Source organism: Balaenoptera borealis (genome assembly GCF_965194805.1).
Source record: "Balaenoptera borealis genome assembly, chromosome: 11".
Taxonomy (NCBI): Eukaryota; Metazoa; Chordata; class Mammalia; order Artiodactyla; family Balaenopteridae; genus Balaenoptera; species Balaenoptera borealis.
In genome coordinates, this window is record NC_138868.1 from 107,544,455 (window position 1) to 107,558,460 (window position 14,006).

At 47.0% G+C, this 14,006-nt stretch overlaps 1 protein-coding gene across 1 annotated transcript in view; it reads left to right on the plus strand.

The window, feature by feature from the left end:
- Nucleotides 1-3,382: 3,382 nt before the first annotated feature.
- BARX2 (BARX homeobox 2) overlaps nt 3,383-14,006 on the plus strand; it is a 72,284-nt gene continuing 61,660 nt past the window's right edge. Inside the window, exon 1 of the mRNA XM_082343120.1 lies at nt 3,383-5,189. Within this exon, the coding sequence (XP_082199246.1) occupies nt 5,003-5,189 (187 nt within the window). The 5' untranslated portion in view covers nt 3,383-5,002. The remainder of the gene's footprint in view (nt 5,190-14,006) is intronic.

A 14,006-nucleotide genomic window follows, 5' to 3' on the forward strand; every position in this document is an offset into this window, starting at 1 on the left:
AAAAAGTCAAAACCAGTGACGCTCCAAACATCAATATCCATTTCTACAATATTATGAAAAAGATAGGAGCGATTCAATTTTATTTTCCTGGCTATATCCAATGGGATAATTGAGACACATAGGCAGAAATAAGGCTGTTTCATGTCAGGATAGCACAATTTAAAAAGGGAAATAATCAGCAAAACAAATGGCTTTTAAAAAAAATTTTTTTAACGAATGGTTTTAATCTGTATACCAAGCTTCTAAAAAGTTGGAAACTTTTGGATGATTTACTGCATTTTCACTCTTCACATAACTGTTAGGTGCTTTGTCGATACAGCCATCGTCTTTTTTTTTTTTTTTTTTTTTAGTAAACTTTTGCTCCACAAAGATGTTTTGAGAAAGAAAGACCTATTCAGACATTTCCAAGCCCATTTGTCAAGTGGATTACATTTGTACCCTCTCTTAAAAAGATGCTTTACAGTGTATGAGAGCAGTTTTTGTAAATTAATATCATCATTAAAAATAAGCTGGCTTTCTTCTCCTCCTTCAACTTCTCATTGTGCAAGTCTGCGGTGCTGGGCTCCGCACGCAGCAGTTTTGGCATGGCCCTGGGGCCCAGGGGAATATTAACTTACAAGGCTTTCCCTATTTTGCTTTTACATGTCTGAAACCATTTCAAACCTTAGCAACTGAAATACAAGTTATTAAACACACTTTACTGGAGTGTAAGGAGGGCTTCCGCTCCACTCCCCCCACTTGGAGAAAAGATGATTGCGAATGAGTTCATGTATTTGGAAGACCTGTGCCCCGGCCGCTTCTGACATCTACCTCGACACAAAGCCCAGGATTATAAAAGGATAGTTACACAAAAAATGAAGCTGAGTTCATTTACCTAGGGTTAGATCCTAGATGCAATTTAAATGCCATCCTAGGATTTTTAAATACCATTTTGCTTTATTAAATTTCATGTGTTCTAGTTGAATGGAGACACTGGCTGTCAGCTGAAATGGGAAAGAGCGATTCTTTGGTTTCTAGTTGTCAGACCCTTTTAACTTTGCACAGGTGTCTTTACCCCCTTCCTTCTGGCTGGGCTCTATCCCCAGGAATCAGGCGCCGGATGGGGGAGGGGAGCTGATCTCCTGAAGCCTCCTGGGGATGTGCATTTTTATCCCCTTCCATGCCTGCCTGAGCAAGCATGGCTGGGTACAGACAGGTCTGTTCCTCTCCATGTGTGTTCCTCCCGGTAGAGGGGCAGACACTGCCAGGGTACAGTCACAGGAGGCTGGGAAGTGTCTGTGGGTCTCCAGCAGCTGGAAAAGGTTTGAGGCTCTTTGGCAGATGTTTGCTGTTCCAGCCACTTCATTAATGTTGGAAACTAAACCCCTGACTATTCCTGACCAAAGCCCCACTTCATGATTGACAGCTGGGGTGTGCTTCCTCCCACGAAAGCCCTTTACAGTCTGAGATCAGGAGAGAGGGAGTGAAAAGAGAGAGATGAGTGCAAAATGGGAATTGGGCTAGATGCCGTTGCTGAAAAACCAAAAATATAAAGGAAAGAGAGGCTCATTTAAGGAGAAAGACAAATGTAGTACAACTAGTGAAGATCTGAAGTCCTACCATGTGCTTGGGTCTTACACACATTATATAATTATCCCAGCTTTCATGCATTAATTTATTCATGACATGTACTGAGAACCTACTATGTGCCAGTGCTATGCTGGTATTGGTGATACAAGACGAATTGTCCAGTGGGTGAAAGAAATATGCAGAAGGCAATAATATAGTAAAGGAACCTCTAAGATAGAGGTAGGAACAGCAAGGACAGCCTTGGGGAGTGTGGGATCTTTCCCAAAGGAGGTGACATTTGAGATGGGCCTTGAATTAGTTTTCCAGGCAGCGAAGGAGGGAGGGGATGGGGTGCCGTGGGCATTCCCACTGAAGGGAAGAGTTGTGTAGTCATGGATCATGAAAGGCTAACCTTGTGAAGTAGGTATTATGATTATCATTTACAAATGAAAAAACTGAGGCTCAGCTTTGATTATAAGCGACAGAAAGCTGAAGGCTCCAGACTCCCGAGATCTGGAATCTCTCTTTCCAATACCTGGGGACTTGTGCTCTCAGACCCCCTATGAGATTTCTTGCCTCTGTGGTAGAAAATCGAAAAGATGGAAAATCCAATAAGCTATTATTTAATTTATTCTTTAGCTATTTAAAGAGCTGCAGATTTCCAATCAAAGGACCAGTTGCGGGAGAGTGTGAGCGAATGTTGTGCCGGTGGTCAAGCGGACGCGGGGAGGAGAGCGGGCTGGAGGGCGCGGCGGGCGGAGGCAAGGCCGGTTGCCGCCGGGCCGGGCGGCTGGGGCTTCGGCGCGGTCTCCGCCCGCGAGCCACCCGCAGCCGTCCGGGTGGCAGCGCCGCGACGCAGGGGCGCAGGGGCACAGGAGCGCGGCTCCAGATCCGGGTCTGAAGAGAGGGAAGGAAGAGAGGAGCAAGGAAAGGAAGAGAGGAAAGAAAAGAAAAGAGAGACCAGGATGGAAGATGCGGAGGAGAGATGGGGGAATTCGATCCAGCAGAGGAGGCCCAAAGTGCTGGGAACAGTGGGGAAGGGGAAATGGACGGAAGCGGAAGAAAGGGGCCAGTGGCGGCGGAAGGGCCGGGAAGAGCCGGCGAGGCTAGAGGACGGGACAAGAGGTGGAGGAAAAGACTGGGCCCGAAGAGTAACGGGGCGCGCGCGTGCCGTGAGGGCCCGACAGACGGCCCGAAGGGCTAACGCTCGGTCCCTCCCCAGGGTCACCGGGTGCGATGCAGAGGCCCGGGGGTCTGGCCCACGCCGCGCCCTCCAATCCCACCAAACACGCAGTTTCTCGGCGCTGCCGACAGCTCTGCACTTTCCAGCGGGACATATAACTCCCCACCCAACAATGTCCTCGGTGCGAACGCCGCGCCCCTGGGACGGTCCCCCGCTCGTGGCGCAGCGGGTCCTTGCTCCGCCGGCGTCCAGGAGGACCCCTCGGTAGCAGCGCCGAGCGGCGCCGCCCGGGCTGAGCTGGGAGCGTTCTCGGCCCCGCGCGGGGCAGCGGACAGGCCTTGGGACCGGCCACCACAGCCGCGGATGCGCCGGGCCCAGCGCGGCGACCTCCGGACTCTGCGGCGGGACGCGCGCCGCCACCGGGACACCCGGCCGCAGCTCTCGCGGGCCCTCGAGCCGCCGTTCCGGGAGAAGAACGAGCTTAAGGAGATGTCATGAGAATAAATGAAAAGCGTTCTAAATGGAGAGGAGGAGGGGAGGGGAGCCGGGGCGCACGCGAACACCTCGGGAATGAAGGTCCTCAAAGGCGCGTTGCGGGCCATGTCTAATGCAAGGCTCTGATTCGGTTTATTACTACTTTCTCTCAGTGCCTAATTATTGGTTCTCCAGGCTTTCCCCTTCCCTCTGAATTGAACCACGGGCCCAGGCGCGCGCGTCCGCTTGCTTCCGCGGCGACTCGGGCTGCAGGGCGAGCAGCTCTGCAGCGAGCCCGCCGTCACCCGGGGCCGCGAGATGTCACCAGCCCCAAACTCGGTCTCGGAGAAGGCCATCCGCGTCTGTAATTCTCAGTCTCCTTACCGTGCGTTTCCCTTCCGGCCCCGTGCAAACTAACTCCCAGGCATAATTGCGCGAAACCCGCAGCACCGGCAGTTTCTGCCGAGCGCGGGCGAGGGGGCAGGACGCGGGCAGCGGGACGGTCCGGGTGCCGAGGCTGGGTGGGGTCCCCTCGCCCCTCGCCCAACAATTCCAACTGAAAACAAAAGTTCGTTCAGATACTGATTGGAACGGACTCGGAAGTTAGGCGCCCAGGAGGCAGAAGACAAACCACCTAATCAACGCGTGTCTTCGCGGCTCCCCCAACCCTACGCGTCGCCAGGGACCCGGGGGACGAAAGCCGTGGTGCCAGAGTATCCGGCACCAGGAGCCACGACCGGGCTGACTCGCCGCACCCGGCAGTCCCGCTGCGCTGGCCCTTCTGGAGACGGAAAAAGGTTTATAAACAGAGCTCAAGAATAAAAAAGGAACACGTGCTTTTGATTACTTTTTTTTTTTTTAACAGTTTACTGTTACTGTTTATTTTTAACAGTTTACTATTGGGATAACGGACAGGGCAAAGGTCATTGATGGTTTGGGATCTACGTGGAACGGTCAAGTTCGCGATCGCGGCGTACAGTCCGGGTGCCGGAACGCGCGGGCTGGGAGCCGGCTGCGAGCGTAGGGGACGCTAAGGGCGGGCGCCGTCCTCGGGAAACGGCGCGCGGAAGTCCACGTGGGGAGGCAGGAAGGCACCCGGCTCCTCGGGGGCGCCGGTTCTGGGGCCCGCAGTCTCGGGAGCCTCGGCGAAGTCTCGACTTCTTTCTACTAACCGACCAGGACGTGCCCGCCCGCCGGGTGCCAGCGATGGGAGCGCGGCTGGGAGCGCGGCATGCCCGGCGCGAGGGTGGCGCGCGGGGCTCGGCGTGGGCAGCGGCCCTCGGAGGCCTAGCCCGTTGGCGGGGGCGGCGCGCGCTCCCCACACCGCGCGCACACACGGGCGCGCACACTGCACACACACACCTGGAGCTCGTCCCAGGAGGGGGGCGGGGAGGAGAGCCGGAGCGAGTGTCTTAAAATAGGCACGCAGACGAGCGCGAGACGCTGAGAGGCTGGAGAAGGCGATCAAGAGCGGCGGGCACGAGGCGCGCAGGTCCGCGCCGGGTGTCACAGGCGGGCTGGGCGGGGTGGGCGCCGAGCGGCCGGCCCTCCGCGCGGCTCCGCACCAGGCCCTGCGGGAAGCGCGCGCTGATTGACAGCTGCACTGTCCCCAAAAGGCTCGGCGAAGATGCTGATCCGCGGGTGGGTCTAGACGCGCAGCCCGCGCGCCCGGTGCCGGCTCCCCTCCGCGCACCTCCCGAGCCCCGCCGCCTCCCGGCCGCCGAGGAGCCGGCCGGAAGCCCCCGCCGGCGCGCCAGCCCCGCGGCCCCGGGCGGCGGGCGCTCGCCCGGGCTCACCATGCACTGCCACGCAGAGCTGAGGCTGAGCTCGCCCGGCCAGCTCAAAGCAGCCAGGAGGCGCTACAAGACTTTCATGATCGACGAGATCCTCTCCAAGGAGACCTGCGACTACTTTGAGAAACTTTCCCTCTACTCCATGTGCCCGTCGCTGGTCGTGCGACCCAAGCCCCTGCATTCCTGTACCGGTAAGACGGCCCGCGGGAGTGCAGTGGGGTGCGGCCGCTTTCGTGCCGGGGTCGGGCGCTTGACCACCTCTGTCCTCCCACCCAAGGGCGAGAGGGAGGGGCCCGGGAATTGTGGGCCCCTGCAAGAGGACTAGACTTGTCCGAGGCGAGCATTGCAGAGGCCGCTGCAACCTGGAAGGGGCCCGGCAAGGTGTCAATGGCAAGGTTAGAAAGGCAGTCAAGGCAGCGCGCCCCCGAGAGCCGGCCGCCCCGCAGCGCCTGGGATCTGCTGGCAGGAGAACCTTCCTCCTTCCCAGTGCTGCTGTGGTTTTTCAGGAAGAAAGTTCAAACCCTTGACCTGGTTCAGCACTTAAATCATTGTCTCAGGAAGTGGCGTTGCTTCTCACCTTGAGTTAACTCGTCCAACCTCCTGTCTCCACTGGGAATTTTACAAGTAAGTCAGTATCCTGAGGTTCCCCGCAAAATCCTGAATCCGCTGAACTTTACTTAAAAGTATCTCCCTCTGGGGAAGTAGTTCTGGAATGTGTCGCGTTGTGGAGCCAGCTGAGGAGGTCAACCCTGTGAGTTTTAAGTGACTAAAAAACAATGATCACAATAAAAACATTCCTCAAATCTGGTTTGCTTTCTCCACAAGAACAAGACCCGTAGTAAAAATAAAGAACACTTAATAAATATACTTTAAAAGTCATAGGTTTATGTAGAAAATAAATCCAAAGTTACTTCTAAAAAACTTGCATTAAGAGAAGCTCCAAGTTTCATAGTGCCCTGGCATTATAAGGATTTAGGCTCTCCAGACGTGGGTATAGCAAAAAAAAAAAAAAAAAAAAAAATTGAAGCAATTTTTATCAAAAAAGTTATTGACTCTGCTTTCAACTGAAGGTAAAAATTTAGTATTTCCAAACCGAAAGACCCTTTGAGGGTATATTTGTTGCATTGGTGGCATGAAATAAATGAATTTAATTGTACTTACATTGAAAAAGTAAAGTGAAGAGATAGCAGTGATTTTGAAAGATATTTTTGGAACGTTCAGGCCAAGAGCTGCTAGTACACTGTGCTTGGAATACTGCATTTTCTGTTGTTTCCATTGATAGGCTCTCTAGGACAATCAGTAAATATGTGTGTAAATACATACAGTAAAGTTCTTTTACAACCAAGTTGTTCCTACATGTATTTGGTAATAAAATGAGTATTATATTCAATTACTCCTTTGTAAAATAAATTTTGTCTGTAAGGTGGAATTAGGCCTGGTAGCCCAGAACAAGACTTGTAATACTGCATTTTAAAAGCCAAGAAATATACGAAACAAGATACGAAGAAAAAATTTTAAAAACAAGATAGATATGGTTGATGTTTTTACATTTGTATGTCTGCCATGCGTTAAACCTGGGATGAGTTGTCTACATAGATCTTGGAGCGGGGAAGTAGGCTGATTCTTGTTTTGAGTGTAAATAATCATTTGCCATGAGAACTCAAATCCCTTAAAGGAAAAAGAGAGGATCCGTCTTAATCGTAAATCTCTTGCACCCTGAAAAGACATTGCATAGCTGGAGGTCCCTAGGACAAAGCAGAACAGCTTCTCCTAAGCACCTAAGCATAGCCTGATGCCTGCAAACTTTTTAGTGACTTCGTGCCATGCGTTGACTTGAAGGCAGCTTTTCCTGGCTTTTAGCAGTCACAGAATTGGATCATAGAAGAAATCATGCGAGAAAAAGAGTAATAAATAGCCTCCAAAAACAATGATCCAGTCATCAGTTGAGGTTGAGTAAGTTTTGTGTTTTATTGAACCTTGTGTGGGACATAAATCAGAGGAAAATACAGTGATTCACATGTACTTTTGTGAGTGTTAAAAGTGAATCGCACATATTTCATGAACTAAAAGTTTTGCTCAGTCTTGTGCTTTTGAAGTTCTTTGATGGTTTGTGGGAGAGGGTGGTTGTTGGCACTGGCGTTCTTGCCCTATTGTTCCCGTGCTTGATTTCTTTAGGTTGTTCTTTTGAAAATGTGTTGTGATTTTGCTCTAGTTGAGATTTAAAATATAGAAACTGGGATTTGCCAGTGGAATTAAACCCATAAAAACTGGCTACAATAGTCCATCCTTTCAGATCATAAGCTTTCAGTGGGTTTACAATTACAGTTAAAGCCTTACATGTATTAGATCATGGGAATACCATAAGCGACTTCTCAAAGGTTTTGCAAACACCATGCTTTCAAAGCATTTTTGTTGGTTTTAACAGTTATGTTCAGGATCACAAATCTTAAATTGGATGAACTTAATCTTTTTTTATTAATTAAAAAAACAGCAATAAGTTGCTGGCATTCATAATGAAACTATGTATATATATATGTATTTTTTTTTTCTGGATAGGGATAAATATTTAGCACTTTTGGTGGAACCAGTGCATAAAATGTTCAAATCAAGTGAAAGGCATAAATTGGAATTAAAGTTACTGAACTATCTCATCCTTTGGTTTGCTCTTTTAAGATTTATATAACTAACAGAAGTGACCTTTGTCAGCTAAAATAATGAAAACTAAGATAATAAAGTGACCACTTTGCACAGTAAGTACATGAAATTGTGGTGGAAAAAAAGCTACAGCGTTTAAAAAGCCTCTACATAATTAAGCAAACCAAGTCGTTCAGATTTAGCAAAATCCTAATGTCAGTTTATGATCCTGATCTCCTTGGGCAGAAGAGCATGTATATTCAAGTAAGCTGAGAAATGGAAACATTTCTCATCTGGTAGATAATCACTTGACAGTAACTTATTATTAGACACCCTAACCTTGATGGACTACTCACCTTCAAAAGCAATTGTTTGTTTGAACAGGCCCTTTCTTATTAAAATATAGTAATTTTAGTTTTAGGAAGCAATCTCCAGATTGACTTAAGTTTCCTAATAGATCTCCTGCATCACATAATAGATATTGAGTAAAGGAATCCTTCTCTTAAAGCCAAACTAAAGGAACATTTGTCATTAAATTTAAAATAAAATTAAAAAACCAAGCCCAAAGAGAGCCTCCATTTGAAAAAAAAAGTTTGTTATTCAGACCGTTGAGAAGGTATGGAACATGTTTAGAATGAATTTAGTTTATGACATGTTGTTCTTATTTTAAAATCTGGTAACAGTAATCCTCACTCAGAATGGAACTGTATTGCCATTTAGAAGCCAGTGATTATCTCTCATAAACATTAGAACGTTGACAGTGATTGAAGGCCAAAAATGACTTGCAGTTTATGATATCATAAATATTGTTTAACTCTCAGGTGCATTGTTTTATTTTTCTGGTTGTGATTAATGTTTCTTGGTGGAAGAGTCCCTTGAACTGGCTTCTCAGGACGGAATAGATTGCAGAGGTAGCGGCACGGTTCCTTTCGAGGGATCTCTCTTTCAGTTTGATCTTTAGAAATAGGCAGAGTTTCTAAATTTGAGGGCTGTTTGGAAAAAATGAGTAACTTGCTTCACAAAAACAGGGATGTAACAATTTACCCTAAGAGTTTTCATAAGAGGATACTGAGAAACCTAAGTACTGTGCATAATTACTTATAACTTATTATAATTATTGATACTTATAACCTAGAATTACCCTAGGACTTGTACACGCACATTTGGGGGGAGGTGAATATGGGTATTTGTACATTTTACAACCCATGGCCCCTGCATGACTTTTAGTGATTTCACTAAAACCTATAGTTTAATTCTTTTTCTCTTCTCTGGCAGAAGGGTTCTGTAGGCTCTCTCCGTGACCTCCAGCGGCCAGTCTACAGAGCTGATTGGGAGGAATCCCAGTGACCACAGACCAACCTTCCCAAGCATAACATACTTTTTTTTTTTTTGCAAAGTGCTAGGGTCACATCAGGGCTTAAACGTAGTTTCAGCCCGCACTGTACACCGCTGTCTTTCATATTAGGATACTCAGAAATCAGGAAGATTTTTGCAACTCCATTACACACCCGGGATAAAGCTGTGCAGTCATACCCAAGGGACAGTTAACCAGCCAATTAAAAGGGGCATGTGGGGAAGGGTGTTTATCTTAGGAGGGGGCTTTGAGAACATTTTATTCTTTGGTGGGTCCAAGAGAAACAAGTTCTTTGGGGTGGTGTCCTTGGGCTCATTTTTAGCACAAAGATTGGGTGTCGTCCTGGTGAAAAATGAAATGAGGTGTGGACCTGTGTGATGGGGGTCAGGGAGTCAGGCTGCCACTTCATGAGTTGGCTCCAGTGATTCCCCCAATCCTAGCTCAGTCTTTCAGTTGGAGACCAAAACCTGTAGTATCTTGGGAACCTGGATCCTGGGCACTGGAACGTCGGTAGAGAAATGTAAACTGGGGGTCTGGAAAATGATCTTTATTAGCAAGCGTTTGTATTTCTGCCAGAGGCAAATATGCTTTTATTAGCAATCACTCATCACTGCCTCTCCTGTTCCCACTCTAAGGGAAGATAAATTGAGGGAAGCACAGGATAGAGGACTCATCCAAGGTCAGCTGAGCTCTTTTGGGATCCTCAGCTGTTGTCTCCTTACTCCTTAAATTTTATGACACCTTTGTTAAATAGAGAGACTGAGGGATTCCTTAGGGGTCAGTTTTAACGAGTGAATAGTTTATTAGCAATTTATTTGCTGGTTCTCATTTTTCTAATAGCAAATGGGAAAATGATTAGAAATTTAGCAAGTTAAAATGCCTTTCCAAAGGTCTATAATCTTCAGTATCATTTAATTCAATAATTTAATTCAACAAATATTTACACTTGCTTGATGACGGCACTGCCATTATTATTTTTTTTAATTTATTTAATTTATTTAAATTATTTTTTATTTTTGGCTGCGTTGGGTCTTCGTTGCTGCGTGGGCTTTCTCTAGTTGTGGTGAGCGGGGGCTACTCTTCGTTGCGGTGCACGGGCTTCTCATTGCGGTGGCTTCTCTTGTTGCAGAGCACAGGCTCTAGGCACGTGGGCTTCAGTAGTTGTGGCATGTGGGCTCAGTAGTTGTGGCTCGTGGGCTCTACAGCGCAGGCTCAGTAATTGTGGCACACGGGCTTAGTTGCTCCGCGGCATGTGGGATCTTTCCGGACCAGGGCTTAAACCCGTGTCCCCTGCATTGGCAGGCGGATTCTTAACCACTGCGCCACCAGGGAAGTCCACTGCCATTATTTTTAAGTTTATTCTAAGTCTTGGCTAACAGTTGGGATATTTTAAATCTTTCTCTGAAGCACCTGTAGAGCCACTGCCAAGCTCTTTTTTGTGGTCCTCTAGAGTCTATGTGGGCACTTTGGAATTGTGAAACATTATGATAATTTAATCCGTTTGCTTACCGTCTGGAATTTTCTCTTTGAACTCCACTTAAAGGGTATTATCAACACCAAAATTGTCATATTAACCTCCTTAAATACAACTCAACTGAAATTGTATATGCAGTAAATCTTTTATGAAACCAATTTCCTGCAGTGTTGGTTGTACCTCTGGCTTGAAAATAAAATTTGTGATCCCAGCGTGGCTGGTATATAGCTGCTGGTTTTAACATACCTCAGGAATCTAAATGAGAAGATTGTTAGGTTTTTACATCCCAGGAATCTATGTGAAAAGCAGTAAGGACGGTAAATTGTTGTTTAGATTGTAAAGAGAGATGAAAACAAAAAAGGGAAGGAATAGGGGAAAAGAAAAAGAGTGGGTTTCTTTGAAATTCTTTTTTTTTTTTTTTTTTTTTTTTTAAACATCTTTATTGAAGTATAATTGCCTTACAATAGTGTGTTAGCTTCTGCTTTATAACAAAGTGAATCAGTTATACATATACAATATGTTCCCATTTCTCTTCCCTCTTGCATCTCCCTCCCTCCCACCCTCCCTATCCCACCCCTCTAGGTGGTCACAAAGCACCGAGCTGATCTCCCTGTGCTATGCGGCTGCTTCCCACTAGCTATCTATTTTACATTTGGTTGAAATTCTTGAAGCCACTTGATTCCTCCTGGTATGTAGCTCAGTGTCCTTCCGAATGACCCTGGGGGCAACACAAAGGTGGCTTCTGAAATTCTTCTGTCCCTGCTTGGAGAGTAAATGCCCACCGTTGATTTGACGTAGACACCTGCTGGGGCGCCTTCAGGGAAGAGCCTGGGCGGGGGGAGTGCCCTGCCCAGCATTTAGCACGACTGAATCAGTGTTAACCCAGAAGCATTTTTAGGTGCTATTTGCACTTTGTTTTGAGGTCGGGAGGAAGAGGAACAGAGACGGAAGTTAGGTAGGGCACAGATCTGAGGCTCCCGCCTTAGTACGAAGCCTGGGAACTTCCATGGGGGTGGCGGAGCCTGCGGACCACGCCGGCCACTCGTCCGCCCCGAGTGAGGTCAGTTCGCGTCCCTTGGCTACACCTGCTGATGAACCCTTAGCTGGAACATGGTTAGAGGGCTGCAAGGCTTTGGATGAGACGGACAGGTGGAGGCCTCATTTTGCATTCTGCCTTGGGGAATGCCGTTTTCCATTCCTATCTCGAGGAGGTGGTGTTTTTACTGGGGCGTCAGAGTGGACCCCACTGAGCTGGATTAGCCGCCTTCTAACCCAGGACTTGCCAAAGCCCACAGGTGCTTGCCAGACTGTTGTGAATCACTTGGCTGCAAGTCTCTTGGGAGCAGCAAAACAGGGAGGAAAAAAGAGAGAGAAGGAGAGAGAACATTTGGGTAAAGACTTCCCATATGTGGCGAAGGCCCTCCGTCCCGCCTGGCATGACTGCCTCCGGGTCAGCTGCCATGACGGTGGAAGGGTTGTTCCTCTGTCCACAGCACGGGTGACAGGATTAGAATTGGCCTTAGAATTTACCAGGAATGGGGTTCAGACCAGGACCGTGTACCAACTTAGTGATGTTAACAAAATAAGAAATACTCTGACTCTAGGAGAAGAGGCGATTTTTCTTCTTCTTCTTCTTTTTTGTTTTTGTTTTTATTTAACCAGAAAACCTTTGCAGATCCTCAGGATTTAATTTATTTTTATTGCAGCTTAATAACAGTTAGAAAAAGAAATGTCTTGTTAAAATGAATGCTGTAAATAAAAACACAGTTAATTTTCCATTACAGTGTCTAATTACTTATCATCACCAGGGCATTTTTATATGGCAGTTTAACTTCTTGGAAGTGGAAACTTGGCACACGTTTAAGGAAGAAAGCAGTACACCCAGATAGATATCAGAAGATGGCTTAATTATATTTGGTCTGGAGTTGACTCTTGCCCATGATTACTCCGCGAAAAACAGGCAGAGGGTCACTAAGGAAAGTCTCTGGTTTCTTTAGTGCCGGTGGAAATTGAATATGGAGGAAGATCGTTCTGAATGTTAGATGAGGTGCAAGTACGTGTAAAAAGGGACTCCACTAGTCACCGGTTGAAGCTGGTGTCAGGACTGCTTGATCGGCCTGGAGGTCAGCTGTGTACGCTCCCTGACTCCACTGGCAGAGTTCATAACAATGAACATGGCCTTTCTCCAAGGAGAGGCCAGGATGCAACTGAGTAGAAGCCAATCTGGAGGATCTCAGCACGAAACTAAATATCTTAAGGGTCCAAGCAGAGAAGCTTATGTGATTCCTTTTTATTGCATCTCTCTAGCTCACCACCATGTCCTTAGGAACACGTGCTTCTGGATATTGGATAAATATTAGAGAAGTATTTTCACAATGTGCCTGCCACCAAAGTGATGTCAATGTACTTTTGGTCATTATTGAAAAACACACTTCTGTATGTGATAAGCGATAGGATGATTGTCCTTTCACTTTTCTTATATGAGGGTCACTTATGACGTGTGGGGACATGGAGAGGTCTTGGGCCTGGTGGCATCGCATGTAGTCATGGCTGTGTTTCCACCCTGGGAATACCGGACAGGTCCCTAATACTGATTTACCCGCCATTCTCCACCACCCACTTCCCTCTTCCCAGAGGTCTTTTCATGCAGGTACTTAACCATTGCTGAAATTCAGGATCATGGTCTCACAGACAAGATCACAGCCACTTGTAGATTGGAGGATGTGTAACTCTGATGTTTCTTTTAAGCACCATCTGAGAGAGTCAACGTTGCACACTTTCCTCATTGTAACTTATAAACAACAGTCCTGATATTATGTCTTTGTATCCTGGGGAAATCGGAGCCAGAGGTACTCAGTGTCCTCTTCCCGAGTTCTGCAGTGTTTATCCCAAAGGGGGCTACAAACTGGGGAGAAAGGCTAGAAATGTATACTCTAAACCCTGAACCTCATTATTCATCTTCATAACGACACAGTAAGTCCCCTACATACGAACCTTCAAGTTGCGAACTTTCAAAGATGCGAAAATGCGTTCGCAGGTCCAGTCACGTAGGTTAGTTCACGTGTCTGGCATACACTGTCACGTGCGCACATCCTCTCCAAATGGTTGTGCTTTTGTGTACTTTAGTGTGTAGGGTACAGTAGTACAGTATCTTTATTTCAAGCCCAGGATGTCCGGAAGCAAGCGTAAAAGCAGCGGTGATGTAGCTGGTACTGCTGTACTTTTCAAAGTACTGTACTGTAAGATTAAAAATATTTTCTTTATTTTTTTGTTCTTTTTAATGTATTATTTGTGTGAAAAGCATTATAAACCTATTACCGTACAGTACTCTATAGCCGATTGTGTTAGTTGGGTACCTAGGCTAACTTTGTTGGACTTACGGACAAATTGGACTTAAAAACATGCTCTCGGAATGGAACTCATTCATATGTAGGGGACTTACTGTAATAGAAATAGTGACTTGTTTTGAGGCTTAGCGTGTTACAGGCACTGGACCCAGTGCTTTTCATTCAGCTTCCAATCGTTCCTAAGCGATTGGATCTCTGC